Source organism: Triticum urartu, chromosome 6A, assembly GCF_056163025.1.
Source record: "Triticum urartu cultivar PI428250 chromosome 6A, HENAU_Tu73, whole genome shotgun sequence".
NCBI lineage: Eukaryota > Viridiplantae > Streptophyta > Magnoliopsida > Poales > Poaceae > Triticum > Triticum urartu.
Window position 1 is genome coordinate 599946853 of NC_141878.1, and position 23114 is coordinate 599969966.

Sequence of the window (23114 nt, forward strand, 5' to 3'; positions counted from 1 at the left end):
AGAGGCCGGGTGTGTGCTCATTGTGTTTGTATCCTCTTGATGCTTCATCTTGAGTCAATAAAATCCATCCTTTATAAATAACAACATGATACAAAATGGATTTTGCTCAAAACAAAATGATACCAGGTTGAGTACACCGCACACAGTTTGAGTTTGTGGTGTATACGTGTCGTCCATCGTAGCTAGGCCACATATGCGTGCATGCACTCGCAAAACAAGAGCGATGATGACATCATGAAGATCTTACAAGTTTAAACTTTGGGAAAAAAATAGCGCCCTATATAAAATAGGGTTGCCCCTTAAATTACACTATTAGCGTGTTATAACGTGTTATAGCATGCTATTAGTGAGACATTATAAATTGATTTATATAGCGAGACAATTATATACACACAATAGTGTGCTATTAGCGGCGCTATAGTGCGCTATTTTTTTGTGGTTTAAACTAAAAGATATCTTCACTCGCAAACCATGAATCTAATTTACGGTCCATCTCCGTTGTTGGCTTTTCCTCTGATGGAACCTTAAAACAAGACCTAGCACTGCTATATTTCTACAACCTCTTTTTTTCAACTTCAAAGTTTTTTCGGGAAAAACCTCTGATCTATTCATCCACTGCAAAGGTGGCACAAAGAACATCTGAAAAGTAAGAAAAAAAATACATTCAAATCTGTAGTCTACATGCACTGGAGCGAGCCGAAGGTTCATTCCCTCATCGCCCCTCCGCCACCAGAGTCGGGCAAAACTTGTTGTAATAGATATACGGGAAGTCGTTGTGCTAAGACCCTACAAGACCAACACACCTGAACAACAACCACCATTGACAAACAGAAGCCTAGATCGAGAGAGTCCAACATGTAGACACACAAATATGGGCGGCGCAGCCTTGCAGCGGCTCAACCTTGCAGCGGTGACATGTAGACAAAGAGAAGCGGTGACATGGGCGGCGCAGCCTTGCAGCGGCTCACACATTGCTCTGTTGTCTTCCTCCTCGTAGTCAATGGCTTCGGAGCAATCCATTGCCATCATCTCCTTCTCCTTCTCTTTGAAGAACCTGATGACCGAGGGTCGCCCACACCTCCGTCGCTTCGGAATAGACGGCCACAGGGAGAACGGGGGTTGGGTGAAAGATGGTCGTGGAAAGATCCAGATAGTCGAAGTCCAGGTAAGGAGAGGTCGTGGAAAGATCCACGTTCTCGAAGGATGGGTGAGGTGCGGCCATGTTGACAGACGGGGCGAAAATACTGCCAGGCCTGCCTCGAGGCCCAGGCCGATCGAGTGGTGGAGATCGAAGAATTTTTGGGAAATTCCTATTTGCCGCTCGTTGCGGCAAGTTGTCGAGCCTATGCACAGGTGGAGATCGATGAGCGTTTCTATGGGCCAAACCATTAACCCTTTGAGCAACTCCGATTTTAAAAATCTTCTAGGTGGTTCCCAGTCGGTTTTTTTCGATTTTGGGCCAAACCGTTTTTTCTTTTTATTCTTCTATTTCTTTTTCCCTATTTTTTCTTTTCTCTTTTTTTTCTTGTTTTGTTTCTTTTTCTTTCCATCTTATTTCATTTCTTTTTTTTTCTAGTTTAATTAAATTTTCAAATTTTGTACGGGACTTAAAACTTTGTTCTTGTTTTCAAAATTTCTCATTGTTCTGAAAAATGTTCAGAATTTCAAATTTTCAATTTATTTGTAAATAAATATTATAAATTTTAAACAATTGTTCATAAAAGGAATGCGGCTCTCAATGTTGTTAGTTCGGCCACGCTGTGGTGTCTGTGGAAATTTAGAAATTATATGATCTTTAACGATGTAGTCTGGTCCAACATTAAGCAGGTGATAGGGAAGCTGCAAACTATGATCCGAAGCTGGATGATCCTTTGTGGGGACCAGGAAAAATCCTAGCCGGAAGCATTCGCCTCTTACCTCGTTAAGCATCTGGCGAAGCCGCTCTGTCTGACCATGGGCTGAGCGGAGAGAAGATACTGAGGAAGGTAGCTGAACCTGCGGGACACGGGAAGGGGGAACCAGAGATGACGGCAAATTGGGCGCCCCGGCCAAAAACGGCGCCCCCCATGAAGGCAAGAAAATCGCTGCAAGAGATCGCAGTGGCTGCTTAAAAAAAGCCTTGTTTTGCTTTCCCTGCATGGAAATGCTGTTATCCTGTGTTCCTGTATGAACTTGGTTATTTCTTTCTCTTTGCATATACATTTGGCTTCCCCTCCCCTGTGGAGTAAGAAGCGTGAACGAGTTAGTTGCTCGTCGAACAGACTTGTATGCGGTTTGGGGTTTCATTTACATAATGGAACCGGGGAGGGATCCCTGTTTTTCTATAAAAAAAGCTACTTGTTTCTTTTACTGTAGGATAAACTACTCTCATCCTAATGGATAAACTACTAGTTGACATCTCATACACTCTAGAAAAATGTATTAAGTTACACCTAAATGTAATGTATACAATCTAAAGCACCGAAGCTATTTCTTTAGATAAATACAGATAATATTTGAAAGACCCATACAAATAGAACATATAATATGTACTAAGGTTAATAAACAAATTTGTGGGAAAATGTTGTATATGTTATATATTTTGTATTATTAATTTAGAAAATCCACTGTGATAATTTTTAAGTTAATTCTCAAAAAAAAATTGTTAAACAGCCAAAGTAGACTAAAATTGTTTAATAAATTTCAAAAATACATTGATTTGGTTTAGTGGCAGAAATATTTTTTTTAACCATGAGTATTGGAGTTATATGGCACATGCGTACGCGCACGCGTGCACACACACAATTGTGTCGTTTTTTCTTTGTAACACACATGCACACAAATCACCACAATGATGTATTTTTCTTCACTGTTTGGTGGCTTGAAGTTTCAGGATGAAATAAAAAAATTAGTATAAATGGTCAAAATGGTATATATATTTTGGTCTGAATGTACGAAATTACTCCTTGCAGTATTTGTACTGTGAGGATTTAAGCAAAAAAATAAAACTCTATAAATTCGACCCAAAAACAAATAATAAAATAACAGGCTTCACCCAAACCAACATTCGTGTTCTCTGGGTGCGAGGCGGGAAGGGGGGTAAATAAATACGCCTAATAGTAAATAACGTGCACGAGGGTTCGAGTGCCGCTCGCTTTTGACCTCTCACGCCCCCTCGATTTTAACAACACAGTGCATGGGTGAGGTTTAGACCGAAAAGCCACATACTTGGGTGATTTTTGTATCTGTTATGTTCTAAATAAACCACTCGCATGGGCATGATGAAATTATGTACCATTTATTTTAGGTTTTATTCTAACACCATTACATGTTTGACATGAACTAATGGCACTCAAATGTAGGTTATTCGTCCGCTAGGCCAGCAGTGGTTGTATTGGCAGGGCGAAAATGCCAATGTCACGAGGGAACTTACCAAGGAGGAGATCAATGAGCAACGCATGTTCCGGAGGCTTGATACCTCCCTAGAGTTGCCCGTGAGGTAACATTGTTCCTAGACAATCCTTGTGATGGTGAATGTCCTCTTTATCTTTTCTTGATGTAATTTTCCCTTAAATCTCTATTGATCCTTTAACTACTCTTCAATAAAGAAGTTGTTAGTTATGCTATCTCAGAGACACTCGCCATTCAGTGAAGAAAGAGCTTGTGATCAATCAATTTACTATATGCTCGAGGGCCACCCACACCTCCGTGGCCTCGGAATAGACGACCGCATGGGAGAACGGGGGCTGGGTGAAAGATGGTCGTTGAAAGATCCAGATTGTCGAAGTCCAGGTAAGGCGAGGTCGTGGAAAGATCCACGTTCTCGAAGGACGGGTGAGGTGCGGCCATGTTGATGGACAGCGGCGGCGGCGGTGACAGGGAGGGGATGGGGCGAAGGTTGCGATCAAGCCTCTACTATTTATTGGCAGGTGATTAATACTGCCAGGCCTGCCTCGAGGCCCAGGCCGATCGAGTGCTCGAGATCGAAGATTTTTTGGGAAATTCCTATTTGCCGCTTGTTGCGGCAAGTTGTCGAGCCTACGCACAGGTGGAGATTGATGAGCGTTTCTATGGGCCAGAACGTTAACCCTTTGAGCAACTCTAGTTTTAAAAATCTTCTAGGTGGTTCCCAGTCGGTTTTTTCCGGTTTTGGGCCAAACCGTTTTTTTCTTTTTTTTCTTCTATTTCTTTTTCCCTATATTTTTTCTTTTCTCTCTTTTTTCTTGTTTTGTTTCTTTTTCTTTCCATCTTATTTCATTTCCTTTTTTTTCAAGTTTAATTAGTACGGGACTTAAAACTTTGTTCTTGTTTTCAAAATTTCTCATTGTTCTGAAAAATGTTCAGAATTTCGAATTTTAGATTTATTTATAAATAAATATTATAAATTTTAGAAAATTGTTCATATTTTCAAAAACTTGCGCATGTTTCGGAACTTGCTTCCATTTTTTTAAATTAGGCCATATTATGAAATTTTTGAATATTGCAAAAAATATTGCCATTTCAAAATTTCGTCAGCATTTTGGAAAAAACTTTGAGTTACGAAAAATGTTCAAGATTTTCAAAAAATGTTCTCGTTCACACGGTTTTGTTCAAAATTTGAGAAAATGTTCGCGTTTCAAGAAATTTAGCAATTTCAGAAATGTTCTCATGTTTTAAATATGTTCACAATTTCAAAATTTGTTCAGAAGAATAAAAAAATGTACTCATTTCTAAAAATCGTCCAAAAATTGTTCATATCTTAAATTGTGCTTGGGAGTTTAAAAACATGTTCTGTTCCATTTCAATAATTATGTGCATTTTTAAAAAAATGTTCATGTTTTCAAATTTTGTTGCGAAGTTTCAAAAAAATTGTTTGGTTTTCAAAAAGTGTTCGCTTTCCAAATTTAATTTTGGAATTTCAGAAAAATGTTCCTGTTTTGAAAAATTGTTGTGTTTTAGAATTTTGTTCTAGAGTTTCATAAAATGTTCATGTTTCCAAAAAAATAGGAATTTCAAAAAATGTTGCCGTTTTGAAAAATGTTCACGTATTCTTGATTCTGATAGTTTCAAAAAACTGTTCAGAATTTTCAAAAATGTTCCTTTTTGAAAATGTCTCAGTTTTTAAATTTTGTTCACAATTTTAAAATGTGTTGGCTTTTCATAAAACATTTCCTCTTTTTGAAACAAATGTTTTGGGTTCGAAATTTCAAAAAATGTTGAGAATGTCATTCATAAATTTTCATGTTTTTCAGAAAATGTACATGAATTTCAAAAAATAAAATTTCTTTTTTCAAACTACGTTCAGAATATCATTCATAAAATGTTCATGTTTCAGAAAATGTACAGGCATTTCATAATCTGTTCACAATTTCAGAAAAACTTCGTTTTTCAATAAATGTTCACGAATTTTAGAAAATGTTTCTTGTTTTAAAAAAAATTCACAATGTGAGAAAATGTTCAAGGTTTTGAAAAATTGTTCACGTTTTAGAAAACTGTTAGGTTTTGCAAAAACTCTTCGTGTTTTTTCTAACTATGGAATTCAAAAGTTGTTCACATTTTTTCAGAAAAAAGCTTGGAGTATCAAAAAATATTTCCGGCATTTCAAATTGTTTGAAAATTTCAAGAAATGTTTTCTTTTCAAAAATCTCAATCCGGATGTGTGTTGTTATATTGTTGGGCACCTTAACCTTTCGCTAACAGCCGAGTGGTGCGGTGGGTAGCTCGTCACGGTTTGCAGTTTTGTGTGGGTGAGATAGTGGGATTGAATCCTAGCGTTGTGTGCTTTTTTCGTGTTTTTAGGTCACGTGATCCACAGGAAACACAAGTCCGTGGGCCGGCCCAGTCGTGCATCGCCTGTGTGCGTCCAGCTCCTGTTTAACGCAAAATGCATCCTATAGGAGGTCCCAAATTTTTTCGCGTATACATGATACAAAATGGATTTTTCTCAAAACAAAATGATACCAGGCTAAGTACACCGCACACAGTTTGAACACGAAGAGGCTATTATATATTCTTTTTTTAGGACATCTCAGGATATGTGGAAGTGGTTGAGGGTTTTGGAGCATATCACTAAGCATTTTGAGCAAGTAGACCAATAAGCAACACCTCATCCCTTTTTAATAGTATTAACTTTCCTATGGACTCAATGTGATCTTGGATCACTAAAATAGAAAAGAAGAGTCTTGAGCTTTTGCCAATATTTTTCCTTAGCATTTTGAGGGGTCCACATCTCTAGTCCATGCCATGCCAATCATTGAACTTTCTGAAATAATCATCTTGAAAGGATGTTAGTTCAATGAGCTATATGTTGTTATGAAATATCAAAACCACCCAGGGATTAGTTGCACTTTCAATCTCCCCTTTTTGGTAATTGATGACAACATATAGATCAAAACTCCGACAAATGATAATAAGAGTGATATTTATGATTTGATTTTGAATGCAAATGCACAATCCATTAGGCTCATGGGTTACTCTTCCATGTCACATACATCTTGATGGAGCGCACAAAGTGATAGAACATATATAACATGCACTCATCACCAAGACAAGTACGATAGATCATACACAAGATATAAGATAGCGTCATTCAAGTATAGCATAATAAAGCATAGTATGATCAACCACATGATCATAAATATATCTCACACATAAGCACAAATATTGTAGCAAACAAAAGCAAAGCGAGCAAATAAGTAGCAAGAGAGACAAATAAGATGGAAAACTCTCTCTTTCTCTCAAAGCCTATGATCTATGCACTTTCTCCCCCTTTGGCAACAAGTTAACCAAAAGCTCGAAAATGCATAGTGCTATACGGCACTCTAAGCATGATCTCCGGGAGCTCCGGAGTGCGATGATGGCGTGGAGAGAACAACATCTGCAAAGACTTCTGCTGACGAACACCGGGTTGCAATATAGGGCCCAACCCAGAGCCCACAACAGATTTCCTTCGGCCCAGAACGCACGCGGTGAACATGAAACCCGTCGCCCGAACCCACTCGACGCGCAGCCGCCTGCCCGCCGGCCGGCGATGAGGGTGAAGAGGCGGTCGCGGCACCGCAAGGTGGTAAAGTTCTAATCCACCTGCTTTGGCTTCCTCGAGCCCTACAAGGTGCTCGTCGACGGCACCTTCGCGCACCACCTCCTCGTCCACCAACTGCTCCCCACCGACGACGCACTCCGCGAGCTCCTCTCCGCCGCCCGGGCACCCCCGCTCTTGACCTAGCTTCGCCGCCTCGGCCTAGCTCCTCGCCACCGCCAGGTCCCCTTCTATCCTCCTCTTTTTATTTGTTTTACTTACAGTCTTGAAATTCTAGTATGAAATTGCATTGGTCGTTGATGCGATTTCGAATATGAATCACTTTGTTCAGTCATATTAGTTACCTGGTAGAATTAGAGCCAATTTAGGTTTGGGCTGTCAGAAAACCTAGATGCAATTTGAATTGTTGGTTAATTGGAACGTCCCTCCTTGTGCTTATCCTGTAAACTGGCACTGTTTTATTTGCCTCCGATATTATCAACTGCAAATAATGTATTGGAATCAGATCACATTGGTTAGCTTGGTTCCATTTTCCAACTACGAAACTTCATCGCCGAACTGAAAAATGTGTACCGGAATTGTATCATATTGGTTTTGATTTATCAGTGTTATTGTATGAAGTCCTACTACTACATTTAGTCCTTCAGGAAGGATAGTTTTACAGTAGTTTGAAACATGGATTGTTCAACGGACCTGTTGATGTGTTGAGTGTGTTCATACTACTACTACTACATTCAGTGAGGATAGTTTTGTGGCATCGTGACTTGCGGAGGCCCTGATTGTTTGTTCTCTGGAATTTTATTTGTGTCTTCAGTTGCGAGCATGACAAAGTGGTCAGTGCAGTGGACTGTATCCTGTCCCTGGTCGGTGATAAGAATCCAGAGTACTACTTTGTCGCCATCCCAGGATTCTGGTCTCCGAGCAAAGCTACGGGAGGTATGAAGATCTGCTATGCTTTTGTAGCATTCTACTTTTACCATTTCATCACCTGGATTTTATTTGTGCAAGAAGTTGCTCAGGGACATCAATATAACCGACAAGTATCATATCATCTATTTAACAGAAACAACAGAAGAACAAATATTATTTTGCCATCTTATCTTATAAACTTTTTGTGCAACAATGTGTTGATGCATGTGTTTCCTTGGTGGTAGGTTCCTTGTGTTCCTGCGATATATGGTCTGAACAACTCCCTGTTTATTGAGCAATCCTCCATGCAGCAACGTAAGTTTGCTCAGTTGGATGAGGAGAAGCGTATACATATGGAAAAATCAGAATTTAAGTAGCTACTGAAAGGGTCATTGGAAGGAAAGACGTCTGTCGATGGAATCGCTCCCGGAGTAGTTGCGGAGAAAAGCAAATTCAAAAGAAACAGAGCAAAGGTCATATTTTCAGCTACTGTTTTTCAGGATATTTCATTGTTAGATAGGCTCTTATACAGTGGGCGTAATCAACAATATGAGATCGTGGCTGCATCTCACCTCTTTTACAAAACGTTAATGTGTGTCCTTCTGCAGGGCCCAAACCCACTCTCCTGCAAGAAAAAGAAGCCAAAGCCCCAACCATCAACGGCTCAAAATCAGGTAATCATCACTACACAAGATTTCCAGCTGTCACCTGTAAGGTGTTTGTAATACTCACTGTAAGTATTTCTTGCAATGTTTTAAAATCATGCCTGGAGTTACCTGGCTTATCTTTGAGGTGTAGAACTAAGATTGATAAGAGATAATGTGACCATTAATTCTCATATTTGCAGATTCCTGATCTGATTATCATTTGGATGTGGATGTCTGTTACACGGATATCTTGAGAAAAGAAACACTGATTTTTTAGAGAAAAGACGCAGCCGAGCCCGAGTAGGACGCTAGCCTAGTCCGACTTTGAATTAACAAAGCCATCAACCGGCCAGGATACAATTGCAGAATACAACGAAGAACAAGAACAGTAGAAAGCAGCAAGATACAGAGGCGCTGGAAAGCAGCTTACTGAGCCTCAAACACTTCACGCAGGAAGGATATACAATGAATCACACAGCCGAAGAGGTTGAGGTCCTCCAGCACGCCTAAACCTGAGCGGAAGCAATGCCGGCTATGGAGATGAGTGAAGATGCATCAAAATGGCATGCCGTCACCAGACACTAAGGGCCCCGACACACCGCATCCATCCAAACTCCGCTCTTCGAAGAAGGCCCCAACCTCCTCGCCGTCAAAGAGCGGAGAGTTCCCCTGAACAAGAATGGATGCCATCGGCAAACCCCAAGAGCGGATCAGAGCATCCACCTGAGCCGACGAGGCTCGAGGCTCATCCAAAGAGAGCAAGCTACACCTCCCAAGGCCAGGACCCGTCGGAGGAAAAGCGGAGGCTTGGGCGAAAAAGGGCACGCCATCGGCTGCTGTCACCGACCCCAAACAGCGCCCGCCACCACCCAGCCCTCAAGGCGACGCCTTCAAGAAGGTCGCGGCGCCAAAGACGCCGCTGCCGCCCACCGGAGTTAGGTTTCCACCCGAGAAGCTAGGTGGTGGGGAGTGGAAGGGCAGACCTTGACAGACGTCTCATGAAGAAATCGGCGCCCACGGGCGTCGTCATCGTCGCGGCCGGCCGGAGCCGACCCGGGTTTCCCCCGATCTGGATCCCGACCACCAAAATCGCCCGCATCCCAGCGGCAGGCCAGCCCGCACGCCCAGGGACCCTCGCAGGAGAAGCGCACCGAGCAGGGAAGATGGCCAGCAGCCAGATCTGGCGCCGCCAGCCGCCAGGGCAGCCGCGCGAGGCCCCAGCCCACCGGAGATCCGTCGGCCACCCGGCCAGATCATCGGCACCATGCCAACCCCACTGCCTGCCGCAGGAGACAGGGGGCCTCGCCAGGGGCCGCCGCCCAAATCCGAGCCCCTCCGATGCAGATCGGAGCAGAGCAGGCCCCGCCGCCGCAGTCCCCGGCCGCGCCCCAGACCTGGCCCGGCGCCAGCCTCGTGTGGCGGCGAGGGGGAGTGGAGAGAGAGGGGGGTAACGCCGGCGGGAGGGAAATCGCCCCCCCGAGACGCCCGCTAGGGGCGGCGCAGGGGAGGGGAGGGGAGGGGAGCCCAAAGGTTGATGGTGAGGCAAAACGAAAGAGGGTTAGGAAGAGGAAGAGAAGCAACAAAGACGGCAGTCAAGGAGAGACAGCGAGCTGACGGACATATGCAAAAGCTGCAAAACAACGGTGCCATTTTGCTGCTCTGGCCCCAATCCGCTGTACCCCATGCTGAGACGATATGGCGATGGTGTTTCTTCGAACGTCATACATAATCGTCAGTCAACTTGATAGATTGTGCATTGCCGCAAGTGGATTGTAGCTGGAAAATTTTGACAGTCTAACACTAATAGTTCGTTCGAGATGGTTTGTATTTATAGAATCTGTCCTGGTTGGTATCTATCTGAGTTTATTCAAAGCTTTGCCATTGTATTCTGAAGAAACCAACCACCGAGTCATGCACACTGGCAGATCGGTTTGAACATTCAGGTCTCTCCCTTGCCTTATAGGCCGCGTGCCAAATTTTACAAGTAGCATGATCTTGCTGTCAATTTTTTGCAAAAAGTTTAGAGGAATATATACTCAAAATACTGTAAGAAAGATCAATTCACAACAGAATAACATAGCTCCTTCAATTAGGTTAGACGAGTCATAAGTATCGGCTGGACAATACAATGTGCGATTATAGGCAAATACAGTAAAGCATTTGCTAACACTGGTACAAGCACGTTAACTCTTGAAGAAAGAAAAGTCTAATCACAGCAGCACACTTACATGATTAATTAACGTTCTGAAGAAACCTAATTCTGGTGATTGTAGATTCTAAATCTCCAATTGGTAATGTGACAAAAGCCACACTTACAAAAGATGGTAATGATCCATATATGTAATATGCGTTTTGGCCCTCTTCAAGCAGATGGCATCGGTGGTTGTGCCGGTGGTTCCACTTCGCCACTGGTGAGATCTGGCAAAGATAACACAATGGCCAATACTAACGATAGAATAATGGGCACGAGTAAGAGTGCTGCAGATGACTTTGCCCAGATTATCCCGTAACATACCCCCTTTCTCTTACAGAGTGCTGTGAACAGAAACAAAGACATGATTGCCCATTCCAAAGCTGGGTAGACCATTACGAGCATACTGATGGTAGTTATTGCATAGGCAATCATAGGAGCAACTGGAGCTAGCATCATATCGGTAGCAAATGCAAACGCACACAACAAGCATCCCGAGGAATAAAATACGGCAGATCTGGCCCTTCCAAATTGCACTACCCGCCTCTGGTTGGATAGCGTGGGATCTCCAGTAAACACCAACAAAATTATACTAATGGCTGATAAAGCGAAGGCAAGTGTGTTGGCCATGATGAATCCATCAAAAACATACGTTCCAGCAAGTGTTGGTGACCCTGCATAAATGTGGTCATCAGCTCTGTAACCTCCAGGCATGGTGAAAGTTGCACCGAACGTCACGGTCGCAATAAGGACGGCGCCAATACATTGACTTTGCGCCCCTTCTTTCACTTGATTCAATATATGCATTTCATTCTGTCTTGCTTGGTCAATATCATATTCTTGCAAGTAGCACTCGTGCCGAAACCCCCTTTTAGCATCGACATATTCGAGTGCGTTGAATATTCTTGTTTTCATCTCCTACAAACTCACAATAAATAAAAATCAAACCATGCAAATCTCAGTTGTTCTTGTTCACCTCCAAGGCGCACATTAAAATTAAAATGATCCTATATATTACCCCGTTCATATATAGTCCTCCAGGAAAACTGTGATGTGCTATATCTAGCGGAGTCTGCCCTTTCTGATTCAATAAATCCAGGTTTACTTGTCTATTCCCGAATAGAGAACAAAACATTCTCATACTTCCTTTCCTTACAGCTAGGTGCAGTGCAGTGTTCCCATCATTGTCTTGCATATTCAAAATCCATGATAGCGATATGTTCCGACAAGCATAATCGACTATCCGTGTATTCATCCTATCAACTGCGACATGAAGAAATGTCCTTCCCCCAGCATCAAGCAAATCAGCACAACTGGGTGACTTCATAAGAAAAACATCGATGACCCATGTTACATCGGCCGATGCAGCCACGTGTGTGGGAAATGATCCATTGTGGTCAGGTTGATATAGTGCATCTGGATTAGCTTTCCATAATTGTGAACATATATGTTGGCTATCTCTTTTTATTTGACATAGAGTAGCTACAGCTGCAAAATGAAGAGGTGTACTTCCGTTTTCATCCCCTTGTCGCGTAAGGTCATTGTTCCATTCTAACAACATCTTCGTAAGATCTGCGAGTGGTGCCACTTTGTTAAAACAATCAATATGAGAAATAAAAAGAACTATGCAAAGGATGCTAAACCAATGTGTACATGCATCAGTATAAGAAGTCAAGGTGATGTGCATAGATGGTACACACCAGGGGTTAACGGAAGTTATGGTTCTTACAAACCATGATTAGTATTAATCAAAGAGATGCAAGATGGATGAAATTAAACATAGTCTCTTCATACAAACTTTAAGTGTGTATCAGTTAATATGGATCGGAGGGAGTAGTAGATTCCCTGTACGTGCCTTCTACTTCTGTTCTCCTAATGTTGGGTTCTAGTCCCGAGGTCCTGCGATTGTAGGGTGGCTAGAGAGGGGCAGCTATCCCCCGCGGTAGCAAACTATTTTCGATGGGTGAAATTAAGTAGTTTCTCTATTGCATACAATGAAGTTTCTGGGTTATTTTGATGGCTTGCTTGTTAACTTCTATCAGCATTTTTATGTAGTTTAGCATTTCCCTAGATTTTTTATTTTATTTTCACACCAGAAAGACATTAGGAGATCAAATTATGGGGCAATTGCACTTGTCCTAAAATGTTGAGAGTATGGTAGGATTGAAATAATTAAATCAATGTTGTTCCTAATGCAAACTAGTTGGCAATACCATGAGTACATCTTCACTTCTTACAATTTCAGATAATATTTTAGAATATCTAAAATTTACATATTCACTTCATTTGGACTATTTGCTTCTTTCTTTGGCAGATAGCACTACTGGAATCATCTGGAAATTTGCCTAGTTCTGGGGCTTTGCCGAGTTCAGTTAATCGGGAGCTCAGCAGAGTAATTTCTCTGCCGAATTTTCTGATAATTGGGCTCGGCAATGACACACAACTCGGCAAACTACATCGTTTTCCTAGTGCCAAGGAAAAGGAACTCGGTGAAAGAAAGAAGCTCAGCAGTGTTGCATATTTGTCGAGTTCCGTCGAAAATAAACTTGGTAGTGCCTGATAGGTGGACCACACCGATGACTAGGCGATGGAGACCTGATGGCCGTCCACGTTTGCTGGGTTTCAACGGACAGAAACTCAGCAATCTTTTTGTATTTTTTTACGGATTTCCAGGGGTCACGTGTATGCCAAGCTCCCATGAAAAAAACTCGGAAACAACTGAGAGGTGGGCCCATGGAAGGTGTGGCAAAGGCCATTCGACGTTTGTGCTTCCTATGCCGAGATTCAAAACTCGGCAGAAGGGCAGACCCTTCGTCTCCTCTAAAAATATTAAATGTGGTCGTGTCGCGGTCTTAGAAAAAGCCCCGCCCCATCTCGTTTGCTCCTTTGTAGTGTTGCCTCCTCTCCTCCGCCGCACCGCCGCCAATGAGGCGGCGCGTCTCCTCCTCCACCGCACCGCCGCCGCAGCGCCATGGATTCAACGACACCCGTGGAGAGCGCCACCATGGGCACAGGTTGATTATGCGCTCTGTCAAGTTCCGTATAAACATGCATGGTAAAGTAGGTGAATCTAGTAGCGCAGGAGTTCAGCCCTATTTCATTATCTAAATCAAATTATAAGGGTTATGGTCCAAAGGAAGACAAAATGCCCGATCTTCAGGACTAACAAAATATCCTCTTACAAGTCTCACTGGTATAATTTCATTTGAACCTAACAAGACACTAACAGCCCGGATACAAATGCTAAAATAGTAATGCGGCAAATGTATGCTAAATAGTATTACCTCTGTTCCAAAAAGATTGTCTTAAATTTTTCTAGATACGAAATCTAAGACAAACTTTTTGGGACGGAAGGAGTACTACATATCTAAAAATGCATGGTACGACGAAATTGAGATTAAAAAGTCGGTACCTTGGCTCCGCTGAACAGCAACATGCAATGCATTTCGTCCATTTGGTCCAGCGTATGAAAGAATCCAGCCGCTCAACTCATAAAGTGTTTCGGCGATGATTTTATTTTCCTTTAAGATGGCCAGGTATAACGGCGAAGTACCTTCTTGAGGAAAACTCGCCAATTCTCGATGCTGCGTCATGAGCCAGTTGACCATATCATTGTTCCCAATATGTACAGCCTCGTGCAAGGCTGTCTCTTTGAGCTTGTTTTGCGTTTCCAACAGCCCCTTAGCATCGAGAAATAAGAGAAGGAAGCTCCTACAAGCCTTCTCAGAGATCAGCGATTCTGGGCCGTTGGATCTGTTCCCTTGATGCGTTTTCGTCCGTTGGATCGACATCTGGGAAAATCTTAGCCGTTGGATCTGGAAGAAACACTGCTGGAATGAATAGTAATGACAACAGAATGTAAATACCATGCCCCCACCAGGGCATTTTGGTCATTTCGCGTGGTGGGGGTATAAAAGGGCCGGCCGCTCCTGTGACGTAGACCTAGCCGTCGCCTCCTCCCGCACTCGCTCGTCCCTCCCCCTCCTCCTCTGCGTCTCCTCCCCCGAACCCTAACCCTAGCAGCCCCCCACGCCGCCGCCATCTCCTTCGCCCGCCGGACACCCGCCGTCCACTTCCCCGTCGTCGTCGCCGTCATCCACCACCACCGTCACCGCGCCCCCACCCCCTCCCCATCCCCGCCGGCCCTGACCTTCTCTCCCGTGGCCAGTGGGGAGCCCCTTGGGGGGTCGATTCCTCCGAGCCGGCCGCCGGCATCGTCGTCGTCCACCACCACCCTCCACCGCGCCCCCGCCCTCTCCCCATCCCTGGCGGCCCCCACCCTCTCCCAATCACCTCACCTAATCTCCCGTGGCCAGTGGATTTGCCCCTTGGGGGGTCGATTCCTCCGAGACGTCGGTCTGGAGGGCCGGCCGGGAGCGGCACGTCCCCCGTCGGCGCGTCGGTGGCGACGGCCCCGCGGGTTCCTCTCCTTTTCTCTCCCTCCCTCACACACACACGCTCTCTCTCTCTATCTCTCCAAGGCTGACTTGCGGCTTGATCTATTGTTATTTAGGTTGCTGCTCGCGGTTGGTTGCAAGGATAGTTGTTGCGGTGCGTCGATGCCATCCGGCACCTCTGCCCCACGGCCCTGATGCGAGCTTCGCCTCCATTATCGGTGATGCACATCTTCTCCAGCGCCTCCTCCCTGTCGGCCTCCTCTTCCTCCCCGTCATGCAGGTGCCTTTCTCTCTTTCTTACTGTCTGATTTGTTCTTGATTTGTTAGGATATGAGCTTTGTCTGTGTAGAAGAGGAACCTGAATATTGCATAATATCCGGTCAACATTTGCTAGGTACAAAAAAACGTCACTGGCCACTCTTGGTTCATTGTGAGATTTGCCATATATACATGCTCTGGAGATTTGTCTTCGACTAGCTCCGAGAGGTGTCACGTTCTGAGAGGATACAGTGGGATGGCTCCATCTGCTAGAGTGATTGGTAGTCTTTTGTTAACTCCCTGCTCATAACTCCTCAGTTTGTTTTATATGTGCGCATATGGACAAATTAGTGGGCATGATTTATGTTTGTGCATATGGACAAATTCGCTGGGAACAGAGTGACCCCTCTCCTTCCCTTCTGTTTGGTTTCACTTTTTGCCATCATTTGATTGGTTGACAGGCACAGAAAGAAAGGGAGGACAAAGTGCTTTTTGCCTAAGTTAGTGTTATATATTTTTGTTTGAATTTTATTTTACATGACACGACACCCAGTGGCATATAGGATATTTTCAGCTGTTTTTTTGGGAAAATGACAATTATAGTAATTAAATTGATCAGGCAAATGGATGTATAGGCTTCAAATATGTTCAGCTTTAGGACATTTACCATAATAGGATGTGACAAATGGAAAACATCTGTAGATATACATGTTGGTTACACGAGTGTAGGATGTGACAATATGTCGAATATGCTTAATTATTATTATTTTGACTATGCCAACACATTTGTTTTTGGAAAATAGTAGTTTTCGCTGATCCATTTTACCTCATTCTTCTTCAGTTTGGAGATCTAGGGATACAAGCGCGTTCAGGAAATTATATGGGTGAAGACCAATAGACTTCAACGCATTATTCGAACTGGCCGCACTAGCCATTGGTAAGGTGCATTCTTTTTCTTTTGGAATTATTCAGTTCCCTGTACTTATCTCCGCATCTATTCTCCGTGTCGTTTCTGAATTTGGTAAGGTGCATTCTTTTTCTTTGGTAAACAGAGCAGGCAGGAGGAGGAAGCAGAGAGGGAGAGAGCGAGGAGATCCTGGTCTGCACCTTGCGTCTCCCACAAGCTACTGCAACGGGAGAATCGTATACCCAAAATCTTTCTCAAAGCCTACAGCTACTGCCTCCCCAAGCAATGCCAACCTGCAGCAACAAGATAAGCTACACTCTGTTTATGTATTACATATTTCATTCAAATATGCCCCTCTCTTTAATCTTCCCATTGTGAATAGGTTATATGGTAATATAAATAGCTGATTTGATAATGGAAAAATCTGATTTGATAATAGAAATAGCTGGTTTGATACAAACATATTGCTAACTCCTTAGGTATAATGTTGTTTAAAAGATGCCACAGTCGTATATTTTTTTTCATGAGACAAACATGTATTTGTTTGTTTGTAGGGTTCAGATTTTAAGATCTCCGGTGGGCTTCTATAGGATTGGTAGAAGAGGAGGACCAGAGCTGACCAACTCTTCTCAAGGACACCTTTCTACAACAATGTAAGCAGCTTCCCTCAAGAAACTTATCGAGTTTTCTGATCGACGCATCATGAATCGGGCATTTAGTTGATAGATGTATCGGTGTTGTGTATTTCCAGATTGTACTCAAACTAACTTGGCCCCTATATTAAAGATGCATGGCTTGATTTTAAAATTATGGTTATGAACACAAAGCTAATTTGTACTCTGTTCTACACTACTGTCCCTTGGCAAGTTGTTTTTGTTTGGATTGTAGCCAATAACATCCACCAAATTTTTGGCAAAAGAGATCTTTGTTTGGTTTGTGACCAGCTGCATAATGAGGAAATATTTAGTTGCATCTAATTTCTTTTTAACTTACCTGCATCTATTTTGGCATTAATAGACATAAAGAAAAGCTTAGTTCCCTTCTATGTCTGTACTTTGAACAACATATTCGCGACGAGTGGCCAATGAATAGTTCAGGAAATCCACTATCCTGGTTTAATGCCTTTTAATGAATTAAGGTTATCATGACTGTACATGACATGTAGACTTACCAAGAAGCTACTTATTTTAGTCTATTTTATAATCTGGTAGAGAACAAGGTGATGTGTTGGCGATGCTTTGTTTTTAGAAACTATACCAACTATCACAGGGCAGATGGTGTTGTGGTGCTATTAATGTGCAAATTAGTCTGTAACATGCATTTCCTGGTGATTCAATCTTATTTTACTGTTGGAAGTTGCATTAGCAAAATAGTATATCTCCAAATTCTGTTGATTAGTATTGCAGTGCAGAATCTGGTTAAATAGTTAAGCTAAAGTTTGTATTGTTGTGCCGATGGCATTTCAGCGTTCTCTTTGGCTCCGTATGTATGTATTGTATAACAGTTCACCATTTTCAATTTTCCTTGATGGTCCCTTTCGTGTTTACCCGGGCCGTGTACCTCACCTATGTTTGACGTGTGACTTTGCCATCTTGCTGCAGGTGTTGCTCAATCCGTTAGTTGCATCTAATTATGCATTGGACAACTCAACAATTTGATTATGAGTCTATTCTGGTGCACATACGGTCGATGATTTCTAAGGATATACAGATATTCTAATATTTGTAGAGGGCTAACAAAAAGACTCATGCTTCAAGTGCCAAGAATATCATTTCTTGCAAGATAAGGTTAGTGCCTTCTAATATTTATCTTTTTGGAAGTCAGTGCCTTCTTAAGGTGATATTTTTAGAAGTTGGATTCATCAGTTTCTGTAGCATGTGTTGGCCCTTTATACAAATTTTTTGTCTGTTTCCTCTTTATCATGAAGTCCTGGAAACGAACTCATGTGCTATGTTGTCTGTATTACTTTGTTATTTTAGTGAATTTGTTACTCCATTCGGGGATTTTAATGTAAAAACACCTACGTAGAGCTTGGAGAGCAGAGCACTCGGGTGCAATGGGTTGATTGATTCTATAGTAGGTTTTGTTTGTACACCTAAGATGTATAAGAGCAGGTTCCTATTCTAGCCCTGTGTAATATTCATGCATGGAGAAATACCCCATAATACATGGATATAAAGAAAAGAAATAGCTTAGGATACAGCTAGATATGCCATTCTTTCATGCAATATGCACTTCAATTTTGGTTGTGGCTTAAATGTTCAACACTTTAAACAGTTCAGTAGAGCAGAAAGACTTGCATGAGCTCCCTGAGAAGATTTACATGGAGAAGTGTTGTTTCTATTACAAATGAATGTTTATTATTTATTTTATTTTATTGAATACATATGCTAAACGAGGATTTCTACTAATATGAACATTACTTGCTTGATCACATCGTTGGGACCGGCATCCTCGCGCCAAGGCACGATCCCGATCTCCATGTAAATCTTCCCCTGCGCCCCCACCGCGTCAAATGCCTCCGCCGCATCCGCTTCCCCAGCGCCCCTCCTCATCAGCGGCGGCCGAGGACAGCGACTGCCAGATCACAGGGGTGGCGGGCCCTGACCGGCCCAGGGGCGTGCCCAGGAAGAGGGATGCCAGGGCGCCGAGCCAGGTCCATGGTGACCGCGTCAAGACCGTTCCGCCGAGGGTGAGGCTCCCTAGGGCTGCCAAGGAGAAAGAGAGCAAGTTGGCCAAGGAGCTCAGGGTGAGATAATGCTTGTGATCCGACAATGCTTGTGATCCCACTTGATTTTGCAGAAGGAGCTGGAGCGTACCTTGAGCCAGATGAATGACTTGGTGTGCATCTTACTGGCCACTTATTGTTATTGGCCCATATACTCCCTACCCCTGCGCTCTGGCTTCTACTCACAAGTAAGCTCCTCTTCCTCCTCTGCCCCCTCCCCCTCCTCTTCTGTGAGGATCTTTGGTTGGATTTGGGTAACCAAACCGTAGGCGATGAATCCTATTTGGAGATGAACTGTGTATGCTAGCTTGATTTAGTTTATATATGAACCGCATCTGCTGGCTTGATGGTGATAAATAGTAATTTAACTGTTGATTTGAGATTGAGACCAGTAGAAGATTATTCCATTGTGCTTAATGTTAATTGCCAGCTCTAGATCAGAACTTGAATTGTTGTTAATAATTGCAGATCATGAGTTCTCTACATTCATCTTTTGATGGATTCTAAATGAACTAAAACACATGTGTGTTTTAGTTTCTTTTCTTCTCCTCTGGATTTCCTATGAAACTGGAGGGCTTCATGAATGTTGAGTACATGGTCTACCAATTTTTTTTCTAAATAACATATTGAGCTCGATTCCTATTTTTTGTGACCTTTGATAGAAGGATCCAGTCATTTTTTTATGTGTATATCTTTAGGCTGAAAAATGAATTATATTTCACTGAGTCCTGAGACACGGGTCTTCCCTTTGCCAAGAATTGCTCATGATGGTGGTCATCTCTGTTTTTTATAATTCATAGTTGTGTAGTGCTATTGTATACACACTCCCCAAACTTGTTTAAAGGAAATATGCATGAATTTCTTGATGTCAGTTCACTAAACTCACCTTCCTGATAGTTCCTTTTTTGGTCATTGCAAATATCTATTGTTGTAAAAATGCATGTTAGATTTAGATGTCATATGAATCATTTAATGAATCTTTAATGAGTTGAGATATCTTCTCGAAGAATATCATTTTTTTTCTTCTCTTCCTGGGCCAGCATTACACAACTTCTCTCGGAGCAATGAGGAACTTCAACCATTCTTGGCGAAGGAAAATCGAAGACTGGTAGATGTATTAGTTAGCGTGGACTTCTATAATCCTTAAAACTTATGTGGACTGCTATCTAAGTGTCACTAGCCTTCTGTATAAATACTTCACTTTCAGTATTTTGTACTATCTCGCTGCCCTATGCGCTGCTGGTCTCTTTCAATATAAATGACAAGCTCTAATTGTTATTAATGGTTTTTGATCTGCAGAATGCATAACTTTCTATGTAAATGACTTGTTGTAATCCTGATCTATTAAATGTTGCTTTTGGTCTTTTCTTTTATGCTGTGCTTGATGCGCGTCTTTTGTGGTCTTACAAACATGCTGAACTTTATTTTGCCTTATAATCTCGTGCCTTCTATCACAAATGAATATTTCTTCTTTACTTTATTTTTTTATCATGTTTGAATTCATATGCTAAACGTGCGTTCCTACTAACTTAGCACGACATGCCTAACCAAAATGTCGGGACCGGCACCCTCGCGCCATGGCGCGATCCCGATCTAGTTGTTAATACCCTGGCCATTGGCAAGATCAGTTAGATGAGACACCATTCGGATGTTCCCCGCCCGTGCAGCACGGTGCAAGGGTGTATCTCCCTGGTTGTTTTGCACGAAGAGGAGGCTGTGTGCCTTGCTGTAGACGAGACTTGCTTTGTTCAATAAGTCCTCAGAATCGCCATGGCTGGCGGCGACCACATGGAGAAGAGTGTCACCTCCAACGGTAACCGCGTACATAGCAGGTGGCTGCATCGCCGAGCTTCCGATGGCGGCTGGTGTCCCGTTGAGGAATGATTCCAGATCGCGGAAAGAGCCAGAACATGCTAATGCCAGCAGTGCGGTGTCCATCTTGGGCTCCAAGGTGGTCGCTGCCGGAGGAGCAGCATTTGCCACAGCAGGTGAGCTAGGACTAAGAGCTGCCTGCCCAGTGGTGGACGACATTGGCCACCGACACAATCGGGGTGGGGAGTGGAAATGGGAGAGGATGAACTCTAGTGCTAGTCACAGCAATGTAGTAGCGCAAAGTATGGTGAAACTGAGATGGATGAGCCCAGGAGCTGTGCCTGTCCATGGGTATATGTAAAACGGACGAGAGCAAAGCAAGCAAGAGACTGGGGCGGGCGCGTCGGAGTGGTGGGTGAGCGCTGAGCAGGAGACGACCGCGGTGACTTGCCAAGAACCGTGTCTTCTCCAGTAAAATAGGCCTTCTCTCTCCTACTTTGCATAAATCTTTCACACCGTCGTACACTTTACTTACATGTTACAACTGACAGTCTCTATTAAGATAATCCTGCGCCCCCCTCTAAACCCCGTACACACAACTTTTTAGATTAAAAATGCCATACGCTCAGCTTTTAGTTATAGATTTATATTTACAGCTGACGAGGAATCTTGGGAATTCGAATGCTTTCCGGTGCTTGGAATTGGAGCTGTATGTACGACTGCCTACCTCCATTTACTAATATCTGCAGTACCATTTTACATTTTATGATTGATCCAAGGATATTAATTCATGTTGTAAATATTTCTCTTGTAAACATGACAGAAGTTTATAAAGTTTAACTTAGGAGAAGTGAGTATGCACCATACTTTGAAATTGAAGAGGTAGCTCAGTGGGTGACATTAGATGCAAGCTGCTACTTTAACATTTTCATTTTTATATTATTCGGGGCAAGTCTACTACTCCCTCCGTCTCATAATATAAGATATCATTACACCTATATGAGGGAGTACTAAAGCTCCTTCGGTGACGTTCTATGCATGTCTAGTACTATACTCCGACGCGCATTCCTACTTTGACATCTCTCTTTTATTTATTTTTTCTGTTCGATGTAAGCTGTGTATCGGTTACAGATTTTTTCTGTTCGATGTAAAAATGCCTCTCTAATAGTGTGAATCTCAACAGGGTCCATGTTCAGTATGGCTAGTAAAATATTGGATAAAAAAACTGCCGTGCATGTGAATCTCAACGGACAAAAAAGTCATGCAGCACATGACGCTTGCTATGGATAAATTCCAGTACTATAACCCCTTCAGTGACATTCGGAGCAAGTTCATACTTTAACTTGTTTTTCTTGGTTTTATCCAGTAGCACCTTTGGATGACATTCAATTCAAGTTGCTAATTTAACATTTTTATTATTTTTCTGGGCCTGTCTAGTACTATAGCTCCTTCACATTCGATGCAAGTTCCTGAATTAACAAAAAAAAAATGACATGTTCAGTACATGGGTGACAACTAGTTAATGCAGGTTCAAAAAGAGACTGTTAAGTGGAAAAAAGGCTTCTCTAATGGTATGAAAATCTCAACTGGGTCCATGTTCAGTATGGCAGGTAAAATATTTGCATGTGTGTGATGCTCAACGGACAAAAATTCCATACGGCACATGACGCTTGTCGATAGAGATGCACATTCATGTTTATCCAAAAGTATCATGCCAACCATGATGTATCCGCGTTATTGTGTAGGTTACTTTTTTGTATCCCACATGCAAGACTCCCACTTTCGCATATATTAAGAAAGTACTATGTACGTTCCTCCACTCGGTAAGTCCAACTCCAGCCTGACTACACGCATTCATTTATCCTCTGGGAGAACAGTAGGCATCGCGTGCAAATGCCTTACTTTCTGAAAATCTGGAAATTTTAACCTGACTTGTTAGATTATGTTCCAACGGCTGACATCCCACTCCCTCCATAACCTGAAGTTGCGATGGCTCCGAATGAGAACACTGGGATTTGTTGGGTTTGTTTCCTCCTTTATCGAATGATAGATGATCAGTAGGGGCGCAGTTTCATAATTTTATTGTTAGCTTGTTCCGAGTAAAAAAGCAGAAAACAGTCACATGGTAGGCGGAACTTGCAGTAAAACGCAACATTGTAGGCGAAAATTGCAGAATGCACGAAACCAACACATTGCGGTGAGCGGCTCCAGTGTCAGGCACACCTGCTCGGCGCTAGCACCGCTGGACTCTGGCACGCAATACAGGTG

At 42.8% G+C, this 23114-nt stretch overlaps 1 protein-coding gene and 1 pseudogene across 1 annotated transcript; one reads left to right on the top strand and one right to left on the bottom strand.

Annotated features, from left to right (window-relative positions):
- Positions 1 to 6988: 6988 nt before the first annotated feature.
- On the top strand, positions 6989 to 10167 carry LOC147967080 (uncharacterized; annotated as a pseudogene).
- A 748-nt stretch (positions 10168 to 10915) lies between these two features.
- LOC147967081 (uncharacterized) lies at positions 10916 to 21125 on the bottom strand. The gene is made up of 4 exons (XM_087527454.1): positions 20633 to 21125; positions 14157 to 14432; positions 11763 to 12316; positions 10916 to 11662 (listed from the first exon to the last, which is right to left on the bottom strand). Exons 1-4 carry the CDS (start codon positions 21063 to 21065, stop codon positions 10916 to 10918), a joined length of 2010 nt encoding a protein of 669 aa, XP_087383580.1. The 5' UTR covers positions 21066 to 21125.
- Between the last annotated feature and the right edge of the window lie 1989 nt (positions 21126 to 23114).

Coding starts and splice junctions, on each gene's coding strand:
- LOC147967081 (XM_087527454.1), bottom strand. CDS start 21,065: ATGTCGTCCACCACTGGGCAGGCAGCTCTTAGTCCTAGCTCACCTGCT. Junction 14,433..20,632: donor CAATGGCCAGGGTATTAACA/ACTAGATCGGGA, acceptor TCTTATTTCTCG/ATGCTAAGGGGCTGTTGGAA. Junction 12,317..14,156: donor TGCTGTTCAGCGGAGCCAAG/GTACCGACTTTT, acceptor CACCACTCGCAG/ATCTTACGAAGATGTTGTTA.